Raw genomic sequence first — 22,651 nt, 5'->3', positions numbered from 1 at the left:
GCATCCTAGAACAACCTTCACTAACACTTAAAGGAAGTCTGGGTGGTGAACTACTCACAACCCTCTTACTGATTGGGATCTGAATCTTATTCTTTTTGATCTGAAATGGTTAAAGAAATGATGAGTTATACTGCCCCAGTAAGAATATCACATTTATCACATATACGGAAAATTGAAGATTGATAAAAATAAAAATAAATAACTAATGGAACCCTTGATTCAAATAAATACATTTAACTTAAAAATGTTTGTTTGATACTTACTTTAATTAGTTTTTCAAAAAAAAAAACTTATGGAGACCCATATTCATACCATTTTTCATTTTCACACATAAAAGAACAAGAGATGATAATTTTTATTTCTTACTTGCTTACTGGTACCCCTGGGGGTCCAGAGGGATATCACCCTATTCATGAACTCAATATCTACTTGTAACAATTAACCAAACGTCTCCATACCTCGTCCGGTAATGGGCACCAAATATTTCATCGCCTCGATACCCCGTCCAGTATGAGAGTGAACCATATCTCCCAAACTTTTCTAGTAAGGGACTTTCCAGCCCCATTCGATTAAGGTAACGTTCATAGTAAGGTTTCCAATGTACTGACCTCGCCCGCCCTTTTTCTGGGTACCTAGTAAGTCTTTTACATAAATATTCTCATCAACAAAACAACCAAAAAACGCATACCTATATCTCATATTATATTTACACATCAATCAAACGACATTTATACAGACGATATAGCTTATCATAATAAGGGATCGAGTAACAGATAACTGAATAAACCAGCTAAATGGATAAGACCATAAAAACTATAAATTAAGAACATGTACATTATGATAACAAGTAAGTAGGACAGTATAGGAAAATAAACAAGAAATCAGGACAATTATGAATTAACTGATTCTGCCTCCGCTAATGACTTATAATTATTTTTAGAGTTTTCTAAATTTTCACAAAATACAAAATTATACATCGTTAAGCCTCAATTTACCATAATGAGGAATAGGACGATGGATCCTTATCCAGATCAGTACTTCGAGACGTCGCATTGTCTATCACACCACTTAACGGATACCTAAAAATACCCTAAAAATCTAAAATCGCATCCAAAACTCTTTCCGATCAATTTTGGGGTTTCGACACAACAACACCATTGTGCTTCGCGCCAGCTCCATCGCCCATGCCGGCGGTTCACCTCGGTCTGGTAGATTTTGGCTGATTTCGGCCAGTTTTAACCAGTTCTACACGTATCGATGTAGAAAAATACGTTATGGGATCTCTGTTGACTGAAAAATCACAAAAAAGCCAAACCTACTAGCGGGGGGTCTCTGGGTGCGGCGGCTTTACCGATCCTCCTTTGTGGTTGGGATTCCTTCTTCGGCTAACCTGCACATAAAAGGACGATAAGCACAATGATCGAAAAATTGCATGAAACAGAAATAAGGAAGGGGCTCATCAGAGGGATTTTTAGATTTTAGCCGCAACAACTCCGCCGAGCTTTGCCCGTAGTTTCGGCGCACCCGTCATCTCTCTTACTCTGATTTGGCCACAGGAATGCTCGAAATTGAATTTCAAGTAGGTAGGAGAAATTTTTACCTTTTTTGGCAATCGGCAGTGGCTCTAGTACGACGTCGGTCAACGATCGGCTTTCTTCTCTGGCACCTGGTTCTTCTTCTCTAGTGGGGGCTAGCGGCAAGGGTTTGGGTTCCCCTACGATGCAAGATATGTATACCCATCCTATATTGCTTTGAGCCGTTCATCACAATTAATCTCATCCGTCCGATCGCACCCAAAGAGGAAACGAATTTGAACCATTCATCACAATTAATCTCATCCGTCATATTGCGCCTAAGGAAAGAATGAATTTGGATCGTTCACGTGTACGGGATAGAACCTGGGTCGTCAAATTGCTGGGCATGCAGATCGCCCGTGTGGCCTCCCATGTGGCACCGACGTTAGCGTGTTTTGACATGCGGCGTGCTCTAGTTTGTCGGAGCTACTGACTGGGTCGTCCCACGTAGCTAAATTTTTTCTTTTTATACTTTGACCCCCTGTTTCTAATTTTTCTTTCAAAAATACCATCGAACTCAAATTTTTACCTTTTTTCTGAAAATTATTTTCAATCTCATCCCTAATTTAATTTTTTCTCAAAAATTTAATAAAATAAAAATATAAAAAAATTAAATAATTATTCTAATAAAATAATTTAATAAGAAAAAATTATCTTGGGTCATTTTTTGGGCGCGGGTATTACAACTCTCTCCCTTAAGAAAATTTGGTCCCTCTAATTAGTCACTCTCTCACTCAGTCGAACAACTAGGGGGTACTAGGCCCTGAAGCTTGATTCCAGTTCCGAAGTAGAATTTTCCTACATATGATTCTGTCATAGGACATTGACGAAGGAAATTTTTCGGTTACATAGTACTCTACTCTTTCGGTCTATAATACCTACCGGAACCTATTCATATGATAGATCCTCCTTAAGTGAAAGGAGCTCATGGGACAAGATGTGTGAGGGGTCCGGGTTGTACTTGCGTAGCATGCATATGTGGAACACATTATAAACCTTAGATAGCTCTGGAGATAGTTTCAGTCTGTAGGTGGTCGTACCAATCCGGTCTAAGATCTCAAATGCCATGATGAATTGAAGATTTAATTTTCCTCTCTTGTCAAACCTACTGATCCCCTTGAAATGGGTGACCTTAAGAAACACTCGATCACCTTTCTGAAATTCTAAATCCCTCCTCTGGGTGTCTGCATAACTTTTCTGCATGTTCTGAGCTGTCTAGATATTCTTCATGATCTTAACTATCTTGATTATAGTCTCCTCCACACTATCTGGGCCGAATAATGTTCTATCACCCACCTCTTTCCAATAGATCGAGGATCTATATAGGCGGCCATATAATGTCTCGTACTTGCCTGGTAGCTGTTATTGTAGGCGAACTCTATCAAAGGTAGATGATCATCCCAATGGCCCATGAAGTCTATAAAACAAACTCGGAACATATCTTCTAGTGTGCAAATTATTATGTCTGATTGTCCATCGGTTTGAGAGTGAAATATAGTACTAAATAGCAATTTCGCTCCCATAGCTTGTTAAAAACTAAATCAAAATCAATAAGTGAACCTAGGATCTCTGTTAGATACCACTGTCACTAGAACTCTATATAACCTGACTATCTCCCAGATATACATTCTTGCTACCTTGTTCAAGGGATCTGTCATTTTGATAGCCAAGAAGTAAGAAAACTTAGTGAGTCGTTCGACAATTACCTAAATGGTATTATGTCCTGAGCGTGCCTTAGGCAACCCTGTCACGAAATCCATTGTGATATGTTCCCACTTCCACTCCGGGATCGGTAATGGCTGAAGTAGCCTGCCTGGGCGTTGATGTTCTGCCTGAATTTGTTGACATATTAGGCACTTGGAAACAAAGTCGGCTACCTCTTTTTTCATCCTGCTCCACCAAAACTGGGGTTGCATACTTTGATACGTTTTAGTACTTTCAGGATGTATGACGAACTTTGAACTGTGAGTCTCTATCATGATGTCCCTTTTTAGTTCACTGTCATCTAGAACACACATCTTGTCTTGAACCCTAAGTAACCCATCAGCAGAGACTCAAAATTCTGGATTTACTCCTTGTTCTGCATCCTTCTTAAGAGCTGCTAAGGTAGAATCGGTGGATTGGGCTTCTTTTGTTCTCTAGATCAATTCGGGTTGAACAGTTAGGTGGGCTGAGCATGTAACTCTCTTCAAGTCCTGAAGTTTTATATGTTGTGCTGCCCCTGTTACCCTGCATTTAGAAACTATGACCTTCCCATATTGCATCAAAATACAACTCAAACCCAAGTAGGAGGCATCACCATAAACTATATGCCCACTTGGTAAAGCCAACGCGGGTGGAATAGTCAACCACTTCTTAAATTCTGTAAAGCTCCTTTTACAGTTCTCGATCTATTTAAATTTAACATTCTTCTTTGTAAGTCGGGTCAAAGGAGTGACAAGGCTAGAAAATTCTTCCACAAATCTGCTGTAATAATCTGTCATTCCCAGAAAGCTACGAATCTCCTTGATCGATGTCAATTCCTAACCAAGCACTGCCTCAACTTTTTTAGAGTTCACTAATACTCCATTCCTTGATATGATGTACCTTAATAAAGTAGTCTGCTCAAACAAGAACTCACACTTGCTCAATTTTGCATTCAATTTTTTCTCCCTGAGAACCTATAAAACCTAAGTCAGGTGGTGAACGTGTTCCTCTCAGCTTTTTGAATAGATCGGGATATCATTGATAAACACAATGATGAACTGATCTAGGAATTATCTAAAAATATTGTTCATTAAGTCCATAAAAATGGCTAGTGCGCTGGTTAGTCTGAATGGCATGGCTAGGAACTCATAGTGTCCATACCTAATTCTGAAGGTCGTCTTATAAATGTCCTCTAGTCTTAATTTTTACCTGATGGTAACCCGAATTTATGTTTATTTTTGAGAAGATCTAGGCACTCTATAACTGGTCAAAAAAGTCATCGATCTTAGGAGGGGGTACTTGTTCTTGATCGTGACTATGTTCAATCTTCTATAGTCAATACATAATCTTAACATCCTATCTTCTTTTCTTGTAAATGTGACTCGAGCACCCCAAGGAAACACACTATGTTGGATGAACTCACTATCCTGTAATTTATTGATATGTTTTCTCAGCTCTTTTATTTCAATACGCCTCATGCAGTAAAAAGCAATCGAGATAGGATGGGTATTAGGCTAAAGATCTATGGTAAAATCAACTTCTCTATCTACTAGCAATCCGAGTAGTTCATCATAAAACACATCCGGGAAGTCTTGAACTACCAGAATCTCTTGAATGCAAATTTTTTTCTTAGGTTTGCCTAATATAGAGAAGATAACCGAGTTAAAATACTATGTACTAAGAAAATTATCATGAGAGAATAATATTTAAAATTTTTATTAACTTGTAAATGACTCTTTATTAGGATGGTTGAATGCAAGTTTCTTATGAAACAATCTACGGTGGCTTGATATGCCGCTAACCAGTTCATTTCTAGAATTACATCAAAGTCTTCCATATCAATCTATATTAGGTTTATACTTAATTTTCTATCTACTATGTCTATAATATAAGCTTTGTATATAACTTCCCTTAGTAGTGTTCTACTCTCAAGAGTAGATACAAATAACGCAGAATTAAGTCTTTCAAGTAATACATTCAAGTTTGGTGTAAAAGCATGTGAGATAAATGAATGTGAAGCACTAATATCAATCAAAACATGTGCATGGTTATTACAGATAGTGTACGTACCATGTATCATGTCTGGGTTAGATTCACCATCCTACTGAGTGAGGTTGTAAATGCCCTGGATAAAAGGTCTAGCTTGGTTTTGATTTCGCGGGCATTCTCTCGCGCAGTGTTGGGCACTCCCACATACGCAGCAAATATTGTTGAGGCGATAGTAAGGTTGGTCCTTATGATCCTTGTCATAATGCTGGAAGGTCCTACCGCGTCCTGTTACCGGAGCTTAAAGAGGAACCTAAGTCACTAACCTAGGTGTCTTATTTTATTGAACTGGTGCGGTGGGTGCTAGTCTGCAGTGTGAAACCAGGGATATGAGATTCCCCACTATTGGAGAAAAGATGCGAAGGTTCCTCTCCACTACCAGTGCCTTGGCCAAAATAGTTGAGTAATTATTAAGCTCAAATATGTACAACTGCTGTATAATCTCAGGATAGAAGCCCCACTCGAACTTCATTGCCTTCCTGCCTTCATCCCTCATGCTCTCAGTGGAATATCAGCCCAATTCTAGGAACCTTCGGGCATACTCTGACATAGTCATATCATCATGAACTAGGTGTGCAAACTCTATTTTCTTTAAATGCCAGAAGTGCTCTGGGAGGTACTTTACATTGAAGGCCATCAAGAACTATTTCCAGGTGACTGGAAGCATGTAGGTAGCAAGTACAACTTTCTGTTTGGAAACTACCCCAAGAGTCGCTAAGGCCTTCTCTATCTCAGCTAACCAATACTCGGCCCCTTCAAAAGAGGATACTCCTACAAAGGTAGATAAGTTTAGTCTTTCGTACCTTTCAATATAGTATGGGTCCATCATGGGTGGAACTGAGTCCCGTGGAAGAGGGATTTGATTATACTGGAGAGGGACCGAGTGGTCCTGTGGCAGTGTCAGATGATACAGTGGAGGCACCGAATTGTACTGTAGCGGTGCTGAATGATGTGATGGAGGCACCAGGTTGTAATGTAGCGGTGCCAGAAGGTATGGTAGAAGAGTAGGGTTGTACTGGGGTGGCTCCAGATCTTTTTGTTGCAAGGGTGACTCAAACTATGGCAACAGAGGAGGGTCAGACAGCTCCCTCCTTTCCTCTCAGGCCTACTAGGTAGAGATGAGTCTCTCCACCATCTCAAAGAGTCGATCAACATTATCTTAAAGTGAACCATCCCGGCCTGCTCGATTTAGTGGTGGCACTCATCTCCTCATATTCTTGTACCTGCATTTCATAAGGGAGGGTTAAGTGATAGTTTGTATTTGGTATTTTTAAGTCTTTGTGTAAGAAATGGTTCCGAAAAAATGCGGATATGATACCAACTATAAAGGTCCGGAACCTTAAAGAAAATAAATTTATAATTTAAATGCGAAAGTGAATAATAGAATTATGATTTACATTTCTCACACAATAATTTAGAATGTCCAATAAGACTATAGGAATGTCTCTTCTAAAAGACAAACAGTAATTAAAGAAATAAAAAAAAAGTAAATAAATAAGCATCCTAAGACAACCTTCACTAGCACTTGAAGGGAGTCCAAGTGGTAAACTACTCACAACCCTCTTACTGATCGGGATCTTGATCTTAGTTTTCTTGATCTGAAATGATTAATGAAAGGTTGAGCTACACTGATCCAGTAAGAATATCACACTAATACAAATACAAAAAATTAAAGATTGGTAAAAATAAAAAAATAATAATTAATTGGCTCTAGCTTCAATTAAATATATTTAACTTAAAAACGTTTGTTTGATACTTATCGTAAAGAGTTTTCTAAAAAAAATAACATATGGAGACCCATATCTATACCACTTTTCATTTTCACACATAAGAAAACAAAAGACGATAATTTTTCTTTCTTACTTACTTACTGGTACCCTTGGGTGTCTACAGGGATTTTTTCCTATTCGTGAATCCAATATCTAATTTTAACAATTAACCGACCGTTCCCGTACCCCGTCCGGTATAAGGGTGAACCATATCTCTCAAACCTTTCTGGTAAGGGACTTTTCTGCCCCGTTCGACTGAGGCAACGTTCATAGTAGGGTTTCCTATGTACCAGGCTCATCTGCCCTTTCCCTGAGTACCTAGTAAGTCTCTCATATAAATATTTTCATCAACAAAACAACCAATAAACACATACATATATCTCATATTATATATATAAATCAATCAGGTGATATTTATATAGACGATATAACTTATCATAACAAGGGATCGAGTAACAGATAACCGAATAAAACAGATAAATCGATAAGACCAAAGAAACTATAAATTAAGAACATGAACAATACAATAACAAATAAGTAGAATAGTTCAGAAAAATTGTGAACTAATCAATTTCGGCTTCACTAGTGATCGGTAATTATTTTTAAGATTTTTTAAATTTTCACAAAATACAAAATTATACATCGTTAAATCTCAATTTACCGTAACAGGAAATAGGGTGAGAGATCCTTACCCAGATCGATGTTTTGAGATGTCGTGTTGTCTACCACGCCTCCTAACGGGTACCGAGTTTCCTAAACTTTTGCTGCAGAATCCAAAACACTCGTCACGTACCTAAAAATACCTCAAACATCTAAAATCAGTGTCCAAAACTCTTTTCGAAAAATTTTAGGGTTCTAGCACGGCGTCGCCGCCGTGCTTTGGTGCCAGCTTTACCGCCCATAGTGGTAGTTCACCTTGACCTGGTCGATTTTGATTGATTTTGGCCAATTTTGATCTATTCTACACGTATTCTTACCCAAAAACACGTTAAGGGACCTCGGCTGGCCGAAAAATCACAAAAAAGCTGAACCTACCGGCAATAGGGGTCTCTGGGTGCGACAGCTCCGCTGGTCCTCCTTCGCAGCTGGGATTCTTTCTTCGGCTAACCTGCACATAAAAAGACAGTGAATACAATGATCAAAAAATCGCGTGAAACGGAAAATGGGAAGGGGCTCATCAGATATATTTTTTGGTTTTGGCCGCAGCGACTCCACTGGACTTTGCCTGCGGTTTTCGGCTCACTCACTGTCCCTGTTACTCCGATTTGACCACACAAATGCTCAGAATCAAATTTCAAGTAGGTATGAGATACCTTTTTTCACAGTCGGTAGTGGCTCCAGTGTGGTGGCAATCAGCAGTCGACCTTCATCTCCGGTGCTTGATTCTTCTTCTCCGGCAGGGGTTGGCGGCAAGGGTTTGGGTTCTCCTGCGACGCAAGGTATTTATACTCATCCTGCATCACTCTGAACCGTTCATCGCGATTGATCTCGTTCTTTCCATCGTGCCTAAAGAAAAAATGAATATGCGTCATTCATCGCGATTGATCTTGTCCGTCTGATTGCACCTAAGGAGGGGAACAAATTTAGATCGTTCACACGCGCGGGATCGAACCTGGGCCGTTAGATCGCTGGGCACGCAGATTGCCCCCGTGACACTGACATCAATGTGTTTTCACACATAGTGTGCTCCGGTTCGTCAGGGCCGTTGATTGGGTCATTCCACATTATCGAAATTTTTTTTTTGCTCTTTAACCCCTTATAACTTAAATTTTTACCCATTTTTTTAAAAATTATTTTTAATCTTATTTCTAATTTATTTTTTTAAAAAAATTCAATAAAATAAAAATATAAATAATTAAATAATTATTTTAATAAAAAAAAATTTATTCGGGTCATTGGGCCCGGATATTACAGAATTAAAACAAGATAATTATATTTAAAGATAGAAAATTTAAATATAGAATCAAGAAATCCAAATTCAAAAATTAAAGAAGTTAAAGTTATAAAAAATATAATTTTAAAAACCCAAAAATTAAAAATAAAAAAGATAATTTTTTTCCAACGACCGGCCCTCCTTCCCTCCTCTCGTCCGCTTCTGTCGTCCAACTTGCATTCCTATCAACTTTTCCACGTGTCACTCTACCATTGGTTCCTCGTCTCTGTTCTACTATGGGATGTTCTTGGCTGTCTCTAATATTAATAGTTATTTATTCATTTATTTTTATTTTTACAGTCAAAAAAAGAGAAAAAGAAGACAGAAAAAAATATTTGTAATTTGACTCTTAAATGTATTGCCCTCTAAAATTTAATGCTTGTTTAGTTTATTGAGTTTTAATTAATCAATATGTAAATGATTATGTATAAAAAAATTTTAAATTAATTAAATTTGTTTAAATTGGTTTGATAAAATCGATGGTATTTTAAATTTTAATATATCAAATTAAAGTATGAATTTTGTTTACGTGTAAAAATTATATTATTATTTTTAATTTTGTGATTGATTAAATTATGAATAATAAAAATTAATAAAAAATTTGTATATAAATACAGTTATAATTTTCAAATTATAAGTAGTCAATCAGTTCATTATATTATAATATTTCATCATCAGAAATAAAGAAAGTGAGAAAATTGTAAATAATTGTTTACTAATTTAGAAGACTAATCACATGATACGTGATTCTCTTTCATTGTAATAGATTCGGACATGTATTTTAATGATTTAATATGAATTTTAGGATTTATTTTAAAATTTATTTTGTAAAAAATAAAACTACTACTTAGATTTCAAGGTATTACTTAGATTTTAAAAAGTATTTTTGTTCTAAAGTTTTCATCTTTTAAATAATCTAGATATATAACATGTGGGTATGATGTGTTAATTCTAGCTGAATCCCATTATTCCCGTTCCCAAAATTAAATAACCATTAAATTCAATTAATGAGCTAGAACACACACACACACACATATATATATATATATATATATATATACTGTCAATAATTGAGGTATAATATGGACAGCTAGGGCATAATTTCCTAATGATGAACTAGATTTATTTATTTAATAAAATCTAAGAAGATAAGATAACAAAATAAATTATTTCCTAGAGAGATGTAACAACGTGGAATCAAATCCTTCTTGAAGGCGGATTGTAAAGTTATTATTTTATAATATAATATGTGTATATATATATAGCTAATGATACATTTGAACTTATCTACTTAGCTTGCCAATTTGGACAGAAATAAATTAATGTTGTCATCAGAAGTACCACCTTCAGAAACCGCCTTTACAGCCAACTCCCGTATCTTCTTCGCTTTCTTCTCCATCTCTCTCCCTCTCTCTCCCTCCATTACTTCTCTCAGACACCTTTCAACTTCATCTCTTTTCACAATACCATCTTCTCCCTCGACTTTCACCCTCATTCCCACCTTCCAAACACTCTCCACGTACTTCCCGTTCGTCGGCTGGTCCGTCCACTGCGGCATCGCCACCATCGGCACCCCCAAGCTCAGTCCCTCCAACGTCGAGTTCCACCCACAATGCGTCAAAAAACAACCAACAGCTTCATTTGACAGAACTTCAGGTTGAGGACTCCATTCCACTATCAGACCCTTGGGGCTTTTTTCCATGAAGTTGGCGGGGAGCTTGGCTTGCTCGGTTGCCCTGGTCACCCAGAGGAAGTGGAAGTTGGTTTGAGTTAAGCCCCATGCGAGCTCTTCCGTTTGGGTGGCGCTGAGATTCGCCATGCTGCCGAAGGAGACGTAGACGACGGATCCCGGCGGTTTGGTGGTGAGCCAGTGGCTGCACGTGGCGGCATCTGGTTTGAAGAGGTGGAGGCTGTAGTCTGTGTCGCTTTCGAGTCTTTTGTCTAAGTAGATTGACGGGATTGTTGGGCCGGTTGTCAGAACTACTGGATAAATTTTGGATAGCAAGTTCACCTCCTGCTTCCACACAAATTCATACATTCATCTTCATGCATAGACTATAACGTTAAAAATACTAATTTGTAATTTAATAGAACTCTTTATCTTAATAAAGAGTTAAAAGTTATGAGTGTTTCTTTTCAGATTTTATGTATTAAATTTAATTATATGTATTTTGAGTTCTTATCAGTGTGAAATCACAAGAAACTGTGATGAATAGAATCACATTTGGAAAATGGAGAGGGAAGGTCTGGAGAGAAAAATTCAGAGAGGGTTCGGTGAAGGTAAAAATGAGAGCTGCTTTACATTAATTACATTCACAGTATTTGCACACAAGAGGGTAATTAAGTTTAACTTAACTATCCACTAATTACAATTAATCACTCAATAACTAATTGCAGCTAATCGTACTAACCAACATCTGACTACGGTTAGCTTTTATCTAACTTCAGTTATGTCATGTGTCTAATCGCCATCAGTTGTCATCTTATCAATTCGGCAGCTATACACATAAATACGCACAGCTACAGCGATATGTGATAGTAGATATATATTTATATATTTGAAGATTTAGCAACCACAAAAATATTAGTATGTTATTGTTCTTTTTTCCATTTCCAATAAAGTATCAATAAAGGACGCTTATCTCGTAAAACTTTTTCCTGCAACTAATTAGCATCAGCAAACGAACTTCAAACAAGCACACGATACTTGAATCTGCGAACTTTAGTCATAATTGGTAACTATATATGTATATGTGGATGAAACCAAACGCGCTAAAACAAAATATATAAAAAATTACTAATATAATGAATTGTATAAACTGGGTACCTCTTTTTCTAAGTCATAGAAGCTATTGACAAGTATACAGTCAGCTTTGTGGGCATTAGAGAATTGATTCAACACCAACTCGAAGTAAGCCGGATAAGACCCAGAAACCCAAATGAAGGAAGGCATGTCCTGGAGCTCAAGCTCCGGCAGTCCATCTATGGAGACGGGTGTTGAATCAGAAGAAGACGACGACACAGACAGATTCAGTTTGCCATGATGAAGCAGACAGTAAATGTAGTTAACTGCGCAGGATTGAGTGAAAAACGCAGCGGCAACTAACCCAAAACGCTTGGCGACCTCCAGAGCCCAAGGAAGAAAAGGGTCGTAAACTACGCAGGTGATAGGGTTTCTGGTGTTATTGTGTTTGGTTATGAGCTGGCTGAGGGTCTCAGAGCCGACGGATTCGAGCCGTTTTAGGTATGAGGAGATGGTGTCGGCTTGAGAGAAGCCGCCGTCGTCGTAGCCGTCGGATATGGTGTCGATCTGGACGGCAGAGGAGAGGTAAGGAGAGGTGGTGGAGATGAAGATGGTGGTGGCCAAAGTGGCTTTTATGCCTTTAGAAGCGAAGCGCTTGCAGAGCTGTAGCAGAGGGCTTATATGACCTTGGCTTGGATATGGAACCGCCAATACATGACCTTTATTTTCCTTGTCCATCTTCTTATGCTCCTTGGCAAAATGCAATTGTTTTTTTTTCCAAGCATTTATATCTATATATATATATATACATATGAGCTGATTTTTAAGAGAAAATTTGTAACAGCCCAACATTTATATTGAATAATAATATTAAAATTTATAAATTTGCAGAATCAATTTAAATTTAAAATTTACATTTCTTATATAATTTAATTGAAATATTTAATACAATTATGGAAATGTCTATTAAAAAAAATAAAATAAAGAAAAATGTTAACTAAAAACCTACGCGGTCGACCTTCATTGCATAACTGGAAAAAATAAAAGGCAAACTTTTGCTAACTCTCTTACTGTTCAGGAATCGAATCTTGGTTGTCATGATCTGAAATAATTAATAATAAATAGGTGATATACACTATTTCAATAAAAATATCAACACTTTACTATCGATAAGAAAAAATCAAAGATTAGTACAAATTGTAAAATAACGAATGAAACTTATTTTTCTTTTTAAGTAAATTCATTTAACTTGAAAACGTTAATCTCTTAACTCACGTTTAAGTTCTCCGATACCATTTATGAGAGAAAGAATCAGAATAGCAATACACATTATACATTCTAAGTGATCAATAGCAACGAAACTCTACCTTTTTACTTGCTTACCAGTGCCGCTGGAGGCCCATAAGGGTTTTCCACTACACGTGGATCAAGTATTCATTATATTAATTAATCGGTCGTCTCCATATCTCATCTAGTAATGGACACCAAACATACAACTGCCTCAATACCTCGCCCGGTATAAGCGTAACCAAAGCAACTCTCAACCCTTTCCGATATGGAATTTTTCAGCCCCATTCGACTGAGGGTAGCGTTTACGGTAGGGTTTACCCTATGTATTGAGTTCGTACACTTTTTCTTACGACACTCGGTAAGATCCTTAGTTGAATAACATTACTTTACACATACATGTCCCCATCACCATCACCCACTAAATACATACAACAATTTTATTTCATAATTACAGGAAAATAGAACGATCATTTAATAGATGATATAAATTAAGACCCTAAGGTTGAAGAAAACATAATTAAGACATTCATTTCAAATCAAATTAATAGATAAGGATGAAAACGATTGAGTAACTAATAAACAACAAAAAGTAATTAAAATCGATAAATTAAAGTACACAAAATATCAGTAAGTAAGTAAAATAATATAGTAATAAATAGATAACACAGATAAGTTAGAGATAATTATACAATAACTAGTTATTGACTCTATTGGTAACTTGTATTTAATTAATCAAAGGGTCACCAACATTCATAATTTTTCATTTACTATTTATTAAATTTTAATTTAGCCGTAACGGGAGAAAGAGTGAGAGATTCTTACTTCGGATCGGTGTTCGAAACAATGTTTTTTTTACTACACTTTCTGGCGATTCCTGGTTCCCGAATTTGTTGAGTTTTTATGCAAAAACCAAAGCATGTATTAAAAATCATAGAAATACGCAAAAAACAGCCAAAAGGGGTTAAAATTCTCCCAGGGGCCGGTTAAGGGTTTAGGCACGGCGGTGCCGCCGTGCTTCGGCGCCAACTTCGCCGCCTACGGCGGTACCGTTGTGCTTCAGTGTTGGCTTCGCCGCCTATAGCAATTCCTTCTCTCAGTAGGGCTATTCTATGTGAAATCCTACAAAATTTGGGGTTAGGTGGCCTCTGTTTGCCCAAAAAGGAAAAAACTAAAACTTACCAGCGGTTTGGGGTATTTTTAGGTACGTGAAGCGTGTTTTAATCTCCGCATGAAAATTCAAAAAATCCAAAGACCGTCAGTAGGCGCAGTAAAAGGTTCAGTATTTCGGATACCGATTCGTCTAAAAATCTCTTACCTTATTCTCTGTTATGGAATTGAAGCTTAATAATCGATAATATGGTATTTTATATAATTTAAAAAATTTTGAGAATAATTACAGATTACTAATGGAGTCGGAACCGGTTAGTAATTTATTTGTTCGTTTAACTTATTATTGAATTTACAACTTTAAATACATGATGATATGCTGAAATGGTTGAATGATTCAGTTGTACTTCCTTAATATATATATATATATATATTGTTTATCTTACGTGATTTAAGGTTGATTTGTAAAATTTGAAATTAATATGCAAATAAAAATTTATCTGGTCTTGTGAATTAATAAATGGTAGTCTTACTGGGTATCCTGAGATATTATGAACAGACTAGGTACATAGGGAACCCTACTGTAAATGTTACTTCATATCAGACGAGATATGGGCACGGCCCGATTCACTATCATACTGTATGGGGTATTGAAGGATGGTATCTTTGGCGCTCATACCGGACAGGATATGGAGACGGCAGGTTAGTTGACAATATTGAATATTCGTTCACGCGTAGTGGGACATCCTTATGAGCCCCCAGAAATACCAGTAGACAAATAAAAAAGGAAAGTGGTTGTTATTGCTCACTTGAAAATGAGATTGGAATGTTATTTGAGTTATTGTCTTTATAGGTCGATTTTGAAAATCTCGCAACAGTAAATATATGCAATAAATAGTTTTCCTTATGATAAACGAATTTACTTAAATCAATAGCTTCATTTGTTGTTTTTATAATTTTTAACAATTTTCAGTTTCTGTATCGGTGAGTAGTGTGATATTCTTACTGGGATAGTGTAGCTCATCCTTTCATTAACTATTTCATATTAAGAGAACCAAGACCCAGATCCCGATCAACAAAAGGGTTGCGAATAGTTCACCACTCGGACTTCCCTCAAAAGCTAGTGAAGATTGTCCTAAAATGCTCAGTAGATTGTATTTTATTTATTATTATTATTTTTTCGTTTGTTCTTTTAGAATGAATATTTTCGTAATTTTATTGGACATTCTAAATTATAGTGTAAGAAACATAAACTTTAAAATTTATTATTTCGTTTTTACGTTTAATTTATGACTTTATTTTCTTTTAAGTTCCGGGTCTTTACAGTCATCCCGAGCTTAAATCTCGAGCTCGGAGTATTACAAAATTACATAATATAAATATTGAGTTGGTTTTTTTTGTACATAAGTTCTTTAATTATATTTCTTCGTATATATTAATTTTAATTAATTTAAATAAAATTAATAATAAAATATATTTAAAAATTATATTGTTGGGAAAAAAATTAATCCATTCAACATGCACCAGCACACCAGAGTAAAAATATAAAAACAAGAACAGAAAAATGGTCGGTGAACGTTTGTCGTTTTAATATATTACGACACCCATCAAATAATTATGTCTCAAAATTAAACTCATAAATTTAATCACATAACTATAATTTAGTCAAAAGCTGACGTCTCAAAGTACATGTAAAATTTGTTTTATCTTAAGTGGGTAAAAAGTATATATATATATATATATATTTCTTATCAAATTGAATTTCTTAAAAAAATAAATAATTAATTCTTAAACTTTAAGTACGCATAAAATTAATTACTGGGGATAATATATATAAAAAATTATTAATGAATTATGATTTTCCAATTTTGTTTAATATCTCCTTTATAAAATTTAAAAAAAAAATGACTGGATATTTTTGAAACCCCAATTTTATAGTTTGATGGGCCCTTGAAATAGAACTAATTGGGCCCAGTTGAGCCCAATTTAGGCCCAATTCGGCCTGGATCCAATACGAAGCTACCATTTTAGCCCAATTAAATTCACAATTTTTTTTTTGTTTGGAAGATTAGTATTTTTATAACTATTAATATTAAAATAAAATAGATATTTTATTATATTAAATTATTTTTAAGAAATAAATCAAATAATGAATCGGCCTGAATTGAACATATAAAACATTTAAAAATACTTTTTACTTTTAATTATTTTTATTAATTTCTTAATTAGCAAATAAAAGAGACTTCGGTGAGTATTCTCGATTTTAATCTGTTTTCAATCCGATTTAATTCAATTTTTTTATAAATAAACATCCCAACTCAAATGATATTAATTGTCTAAACAATAAATAATATATTTAATTTTAAAAAACCTTACAATTAAAGATAAATTTAATGTATCAAAATATGTAAATTTACGATACTCCGAATTAAAAACAAAATAATCGTATTTAAAGATAAAAAAAATTAGATATTAAACCAACAAATTCAATTTCAGAAATCAAAGAAGTTGAGGTAGAAACAAGATTATTTTAATATAATAACAATTAAAAATAAAATTAACGCACCCAAATATACAAATGATAAATTGTAAAGTATGAACAGCACACGTTCAAAAATGATGATCAAATGTCCAACAAAAAATATTTAATTAAAAATTTTACGTACTAATATCTTAAAATATTAATATATATATATATATATATATACACTTGTACTACAAGAAATTCCATATGTAGTGAAAGAGAGGAAAAAAGCATGACCATGACAAGAAAATTATTCAAGCATAAATATTCCAATATTTCTTTTATTAAAATATTTCAATATTTTATAAAATATTTATTCAAAAAAATAAATTTCTCGTACCATCCATTAGGAATTTTTTTTCTTTTTAAAAAAATATTTTTAGAATTCGGTGGGACCCACCAAGAGATGGAGGTTCCGGATTCCTGAATCCCGAGTCAGATCGGGACCCACAATTGGGTCATCGTCACAAAATCCACGCCTTCCAACGACCCGCCCGCCTTCCCCTTCCCCTTCCCTACTCCTTTTCCACCGTCCTCCTATCTGCTTGTCCACGTGTCGATCTGCCATTGGTTTGACGTCTCTGTCGCGCTCCCGTGCCAGGTGGTGACATGGGAGGTTTTTGGTGGTCCCCACTTTTGGACTACATGACATGAAAGTGAAATCACCACCACCAGTTCATACCGTATCGTCAACTGTCTCTTCTCGTTTATAATTTCATTATCTCGTCATGTATTTGTATTTGGTTTAAGTTTCCTTTTTTGGTTGTAATTAATTATAAATTAATCACCTTTTTTTAGTGTGTGGAATATTGGATTATTCATTAATAGCATTGTGTCATGAGAACAAAATTATTAATAATTTTCCCTAAAATTTTAAAATTCTATTAATATAGATGATTTGCTTTTTATCTTATTTAGAAAAAATTTAATATTTTGACCTTCAAAAAAAAAAAAAATGGCATTCCTAACTTATCAACCAATTCAAAAAGTATTTAATAAAATACAATAAGATTAACAAATTTAAATTGAGATTTAATGCGCTAAATATAATTGTCTTGATAAACTAGTTATTCCTTTAATTATTTTACATTAACTATCTATTATTTTTAATGTAATAAGAAAAAAAAAAGAATATAACTCCAAATTTATTTTAAGAGTATTAATAAAAAATATTTATATTTATTTAATACATCATATTAGATTATATAAAGTTCATAGCATAGAAAAACGAAAGGTTCTCATTAATGACAAAATATATTAAATACAATATATCCATGAACTATGAATGTTGATTAGTATAGCTTATAGATAAAATTTGGTATTTTGAATGATAATATTAAAAAAAATGAATTTAATGAAATAAAAGTAAATTAAAACACATTTATTATTTAAATTATTAGCATTGACTCTATTAAAAGATAACATATAAAAATTAAGAAATTAATATATAATTTAGAATTTGACTTTACTTTGATTTAAGATTAGTAATAAAAAATAACTTAAAATGAGACAACAATATTAATAATTTTTTAAAAATAATTATATTCAAATGTTACTAAAAATGTAATATGACTAAAATTTATTAAAGAGTTTATAAAAAAAAAAAAGATGGGATTATTTTGATTATCGGCTAACCTAATTATTTTTGTTAACTTTCAAGATATATAAATAAGTAAATTAAATTTATCTACCAACTAAATTAAATTAGAAAAATATTATTTATCGTAAGTGTAACTACTAATTATTTTCTTATTAATGTTATGTCTCTCGATTATTTCTTGTTAAATATTCATTAAATCTAATATCGACGCATTTGGATTTTTTTATTTAAAAATTACTACATTCTCGTATTACTTTTTATAAATCGGAACTAATCTACATAATTTAACAACCTACCTCCTCCGTCCTGCCAGCTAAATATTTACATATATATATATAAATTTTTGTATGTTTTTATATTATTTTAGTGTGAATTTTTTTAAATATACTTCATAAAGTATTATTTTAATATTTTATTATGTTTTGAAATATCATATTTTATTAAATAAAATTTATAGGTCAAATATGCAGAGTGGAATAATAAATCCGTGACGAATAGATCTCATGAAAAATATCTTATTTGAATATAAAGTTTATTTTCAAGTTCGACATATCGCGATACGATAAATTCAGTATCTAGAACCTTATTAATCACATTTAAGTAAATTAAATAATAATTATTAAATAATTAATCAATGGGGAAAGATTTAGGTGGAATCCACAAGGAATAAATAAGAGAGACTCGTGGTGTTGGCGTGCCCCAAATTCAGTTCGCTGCGTTCTGCAGGCGACAGACGTCCGTCCGTCTCCATTTCTCTCTCTCTCTCTCTCTGTCTCCTTCAAAACTACGCCGTTTTCTCCTCATTCAGCACCTCGTCACACACTCATTACCTTCTTTCCTCCTCAATCGAGGTGCGTTTCTCTGTAATTTTTCATTTTCTTTGATCACGAAGCTTAATTTTTGTATTCTCTGTTTTTCTTTCGATTAAAGTTCTGTTTGTCATTCAATTTGTGTCTATATCGATTGTTTTTATTTAATCTGGATTCTGTTTCAGGTTATTTTATAGGCCACTGTGTTTAATATATGTCAAGAACACGTCTGGTGAAAAATCGAGGAAATATTGGTTGATTTATATACGTATAGATAAGAAGTTCTTTTTGAAGGTATGTTGCGTGCCATTTTTCTAGATTTTCTTAGCATCCAGATAGGATCTTGAGGTATCGTATTTATGTGTGCGTATTTTCCGGAGTTCATCCGGTAGATCTTATTGGGAATCCTTTTTTATTGCTAATTTGCCTCAATTTATTACTAAGATCCGTTTTTTTTTCGTCTTGGTCTTCTTCTTGGAATTTAGTTTTCACTTTGAACTTGGAGCTGGTTTGTTTATGATTGAAATATATTAAAAATTGCATAGATTATATTTTTTTTCCAATATATAAAGTGCATTGATAGTCTTTTGCGTGAGTGTGGAACCATGGATATATAAGATAATTTTGAAATAAAATTGTCATTTGGTGAAGCAGATAACTTCTTGAAATTTCTGGTAAATTACCCACTAATCTTTTTGACATTAAGGTTCTTGTCCACTAGCTTTGGTTAGATTTGTGGGGATATTGTTTTCATTCCTCTGCTTTCTCGTTAATTATATATTATATACGTGTATGTGTGTGTGTAATTGCATTGAATAAGATCACAACTTGAAGCAAGGTATTCCATTTATCTTTTCCGTCCAAGTTTTTTTTTTGGCCCAATTGACTGATTACCTCTTTGAGGAGGATTGGAGATATTGATTCTTTTCCTGTTTGATACTTCGAAGTTTGCATTTGTTTATTCATCTAGGTTGATTTTCCTTCTTCGGAGGAGTTTAATGTTAAAACGACATTCCATTTAAGCAATTTATAAATTCAAACCTGTTTGCAATGAATCAATAGTTGCATTAATTATTGGCCTGAGTTTCTTAATTTATATCGATATGTTTGTATACTCTAGTGTTCATAATTCGGTCTTTTATTCTTCCCTTCTTATTTTGCTTGCATTCTAGCTTGCTATTTAATTAGACCTATCTTTTTGCTTTTGTCTTTTAATTATGTTTAATTATGTTTCTGTTTTCTATACAGGTATTTTTAGCAAATGCTGGTAGTTGATGGCTTCTCCAGATCTTGATTCTTATTGGCTATCATCTTCCCGAGAGTCTTTATGTGGATCATTCAATGTGCACATCGAAGAAGAAACGAGTGCAGATCATATTTTACCTGAAATGGAAGCTACAACTTCCTCCATGTCTTATAATCATAATATCCCTAAATCACCTCCTCCCCCTAATAAAACCAGTTTGAGCACCAAACATCCTCACAGATCTTCAAAGTTTAGTTTTGTCCCCAAGGAAACAAAAGATACATGGGACAGGCTTTTCAAGGAAGGATTTGGTGCAGATGTCTATATTATAACCGAAGATGGAGACTGTATTCCAGCTCATTCAAGTATTCTTGTGAGTTAATATTTCTCTCTTTGCTTCTTTAGTTTCCTAAAGCCATTAATTCCTTGCTTCATTCCTTTAAATATTTACTGTCCCGTAGCTCAGTTTTGGAATACAATACCTGGACCCAATTGTTTTTTAATCAACTTTTACCTTTTGTATTTTTAACAACAATCTATAAGTGACTTTTTGTCTATATAATTTTTATTGTGCAGAGTGTTGCATCACCAGTGTTAGGAAGCTTTCTGTGCCAAGCAAAAGTTAGAAACGGAATCAGATGCATCAAAATTCCCGGGGTACCTCATGGAGCTGCTGTTGCATTCATTCGTTTCCTATACTCATCCTGGTATGTCGGAGTAGTATCTTGTACCATGTGTTTATCAGTAAATTTAGTAGGCCTCTATGTTGATAGGAAAAGATTCTGATAGATTTTCTATGTGATTATTTTGGACATTTTTTTTTAAATTGTGGTTGGAATTTGTGTATAGTTTCCTAGACGTGTAATTTGCGTATCATGTAATTTCCCAATGCAGCTATGAAGAGGAAGAGATGGACAAGTTTGTTCTCCATCTACTGGTTCTATCGCATTCCTACTCGATTCCATCACTGAAAAGAGTATGTACACACATTCTGGAGAATGGATGGCTGACAAAAGACAACGTGATAGATGTGCTTCAGTTGGCGAAGAGTTGTGATGCACCAAGGCTGTCCTTGATTTGTGTTCGTATGATTGTGACGGACTTCAAATCTATATCTTCAACGGAAGGATGGAAAGTAATGAAGCGTGTGAACCCTGGACTCGAACAAGAGCTCGTAGAGTCCATTGTTGAAGCAGATACTGTAAGTCTGATTAATATTATTGTTCTTGGTAAGTTTTGGTACTAGTTTATTTGAAGTTCATTATCAATGATCAGTATGATTTTATGCAGCAAAAACAAGAGAGGCAAAGGAAAATAGAGGAGAAGAAGGTGTATTTGCAACTGCATGAAGCAATGGAGGCCCTCCTTCACATATGCAGGGATGGCTGCAGGACAATTGGTCCTCGTGATAAAGTACTTAAAGGGAGTCAGGTCGCCTGCCATTTTCCGGCTTGCAAAGGGCTTGAAGCTTTAGTTCGTCATTTCTCCAACTGTAAGGGTCGAGTCCCTGGTGGATGTGTTCACTGCAAGCGCATGTGGCAGCTTCTTGAACTTCATTCTCGAATGTGCAACCAACCTGATTCTTGCAAGGTCCCTCTTTGTCGGTAAGATCCCTCCTTCTCAGTGATTACTTTGGGATGTGATTGGGAGAATTTGTCTGAATTAGAAAAGAAAAAAAAAACTTAATATACCGAAGCTGGATTCGGTAATACCTTGGTCGAAGTCATGTGTGCCTAGTGAAACTTAATAATTGTGTTTGATGTATGATATTAATGAATCTTGTGGTAGTCAACTACTAACACGTTTGTGTTTTTCCCATTTCAATAGACATTTCAAGGAGAAAATGCAGCAGCAAAGCAAGAAAGATGAAGCAAAATGGAGACTGTTGGTGAGCAAAGTTACAGCTGCAAAGAATGCCCTCGGACCATTCTCAACCCGGGACTCGGGTTTATCGTTATATTAATTCAATATGCTCACCACATGATCAGATAGTTGGTGTTCCAGGTTATCAAATAATTGGAACTGTAGAAGTGGCAATAATAGGAAAATCATAGCAGTTACTTTGATAAACACAGCAGTATCTTTGCTTTGTTTTTGTTGTTTTTTTGTTGAAAATGAAGTTGGGATAATGCGAAAATGATCAAGAAGCCATCTTGGTTCAGCATTTGGCTTGGAATATAAGTGAGAAATCCACGGTGAAACAAAGTCTCTTGTAGTTGATGTGATCATTTACTTTCTCCGTACAGTTCGGCCTGTCTAAAGAAATATAAGGTCTGGCAGATCTCCAAGATCGTTCTTATGATTTGTGGTAACAGAAATTATTT

General features: G+C 34.6%; 2 protein-coding genes across 4 annotated transcripts; one reads left to right on the top strand and one right to left on the bottom strand.

The window, feature by feature from the left end:
• Positions 1–10,192: 10,192 nt before the first annotated feature.
• LOC110819704 (UDP-glycosyltransferase 74F2-like) lies at positions 10,193–12,511 on the bottom strand. The gene is made up of 2 exons (XM_022048996.2): positions 11,836–12,511; positions 10,193–11,022 (listed from the first exon to the last, which is right to left on the bottom strand). Exons 1-2 carry the CDS (start codon positions 12,487–12,489, stop codon positions 10,300–10,302), a joined length of 1,377 nt encoding a protein of 458 aa, XP_021904688.1. The 5' UTR covers positions 12,490–12,511; the 3' UTR covers positions 10,193–10,299.
• Positions 12,512–18,954: 6,443 nt separating this feature from the next.
• On the top strand, positions 18,955–22,629 carry BT3 (BTB and TAZ domain protein 3). 3 transcript variants are annotated; one of them, XM_088219500.1, is made up of 7 exons: positions 18,955–19,123; positions 19,267–19,375; positions 20,330–20,700; positions 20,904–21,034; positions 21,222–21,528; positions 21,603–21,931; positions 22,155–22,629. In XM_088219500.1, the coding sequence occupies exons 3-7, from the start codon at positions 20,356–20,358 to the stop codon at positions 22,288–22,290; spliced, it is 1,248 nt and encodes a 415-aa protein (XP_088075626.1). In that variant the 5' UTR covers positions 18,955–19,123; positions 19,267–19,375; positions 20,330–20,355; the 3' UTR covers positions 22,291–22,629. The 3 variants fall into 3 exon arrangements, with proteins under 3 accessions (XP_088075626.1, XP_088075627.1, XP_021904701.2); XM_022049009.2 differs by having other exon boundaries at positions 18,957–19,123; positions 21,618–21,931; XM_088219501.1 differs by lacking the exon at positions 19,267–19,375.
• The last annotated feature ends 22 nt before the right edge of the window (positions 22,630–22,651 follow it).

The sequence above is a fragment of the Carica papaya genome, chromosome 5 (assembly GCF_054855325.1).
Source record: "Carica papaya isolate Zhongbai chromosome 5, ASM5485532v1, whole genome shotgun sequence".
Classification (NCBI taxonomy): Eukaryota; Viridiplantae; Streptophyta; class Magnoliopsida; order Brassicales; family Caricaceae; genus Carica; species Carica papaya.
The sequence above is the reverse complement of the archived record's forward strand: the minus strand, read 5'-3'. Positions and strand labels throughout refer to the sequence as shown.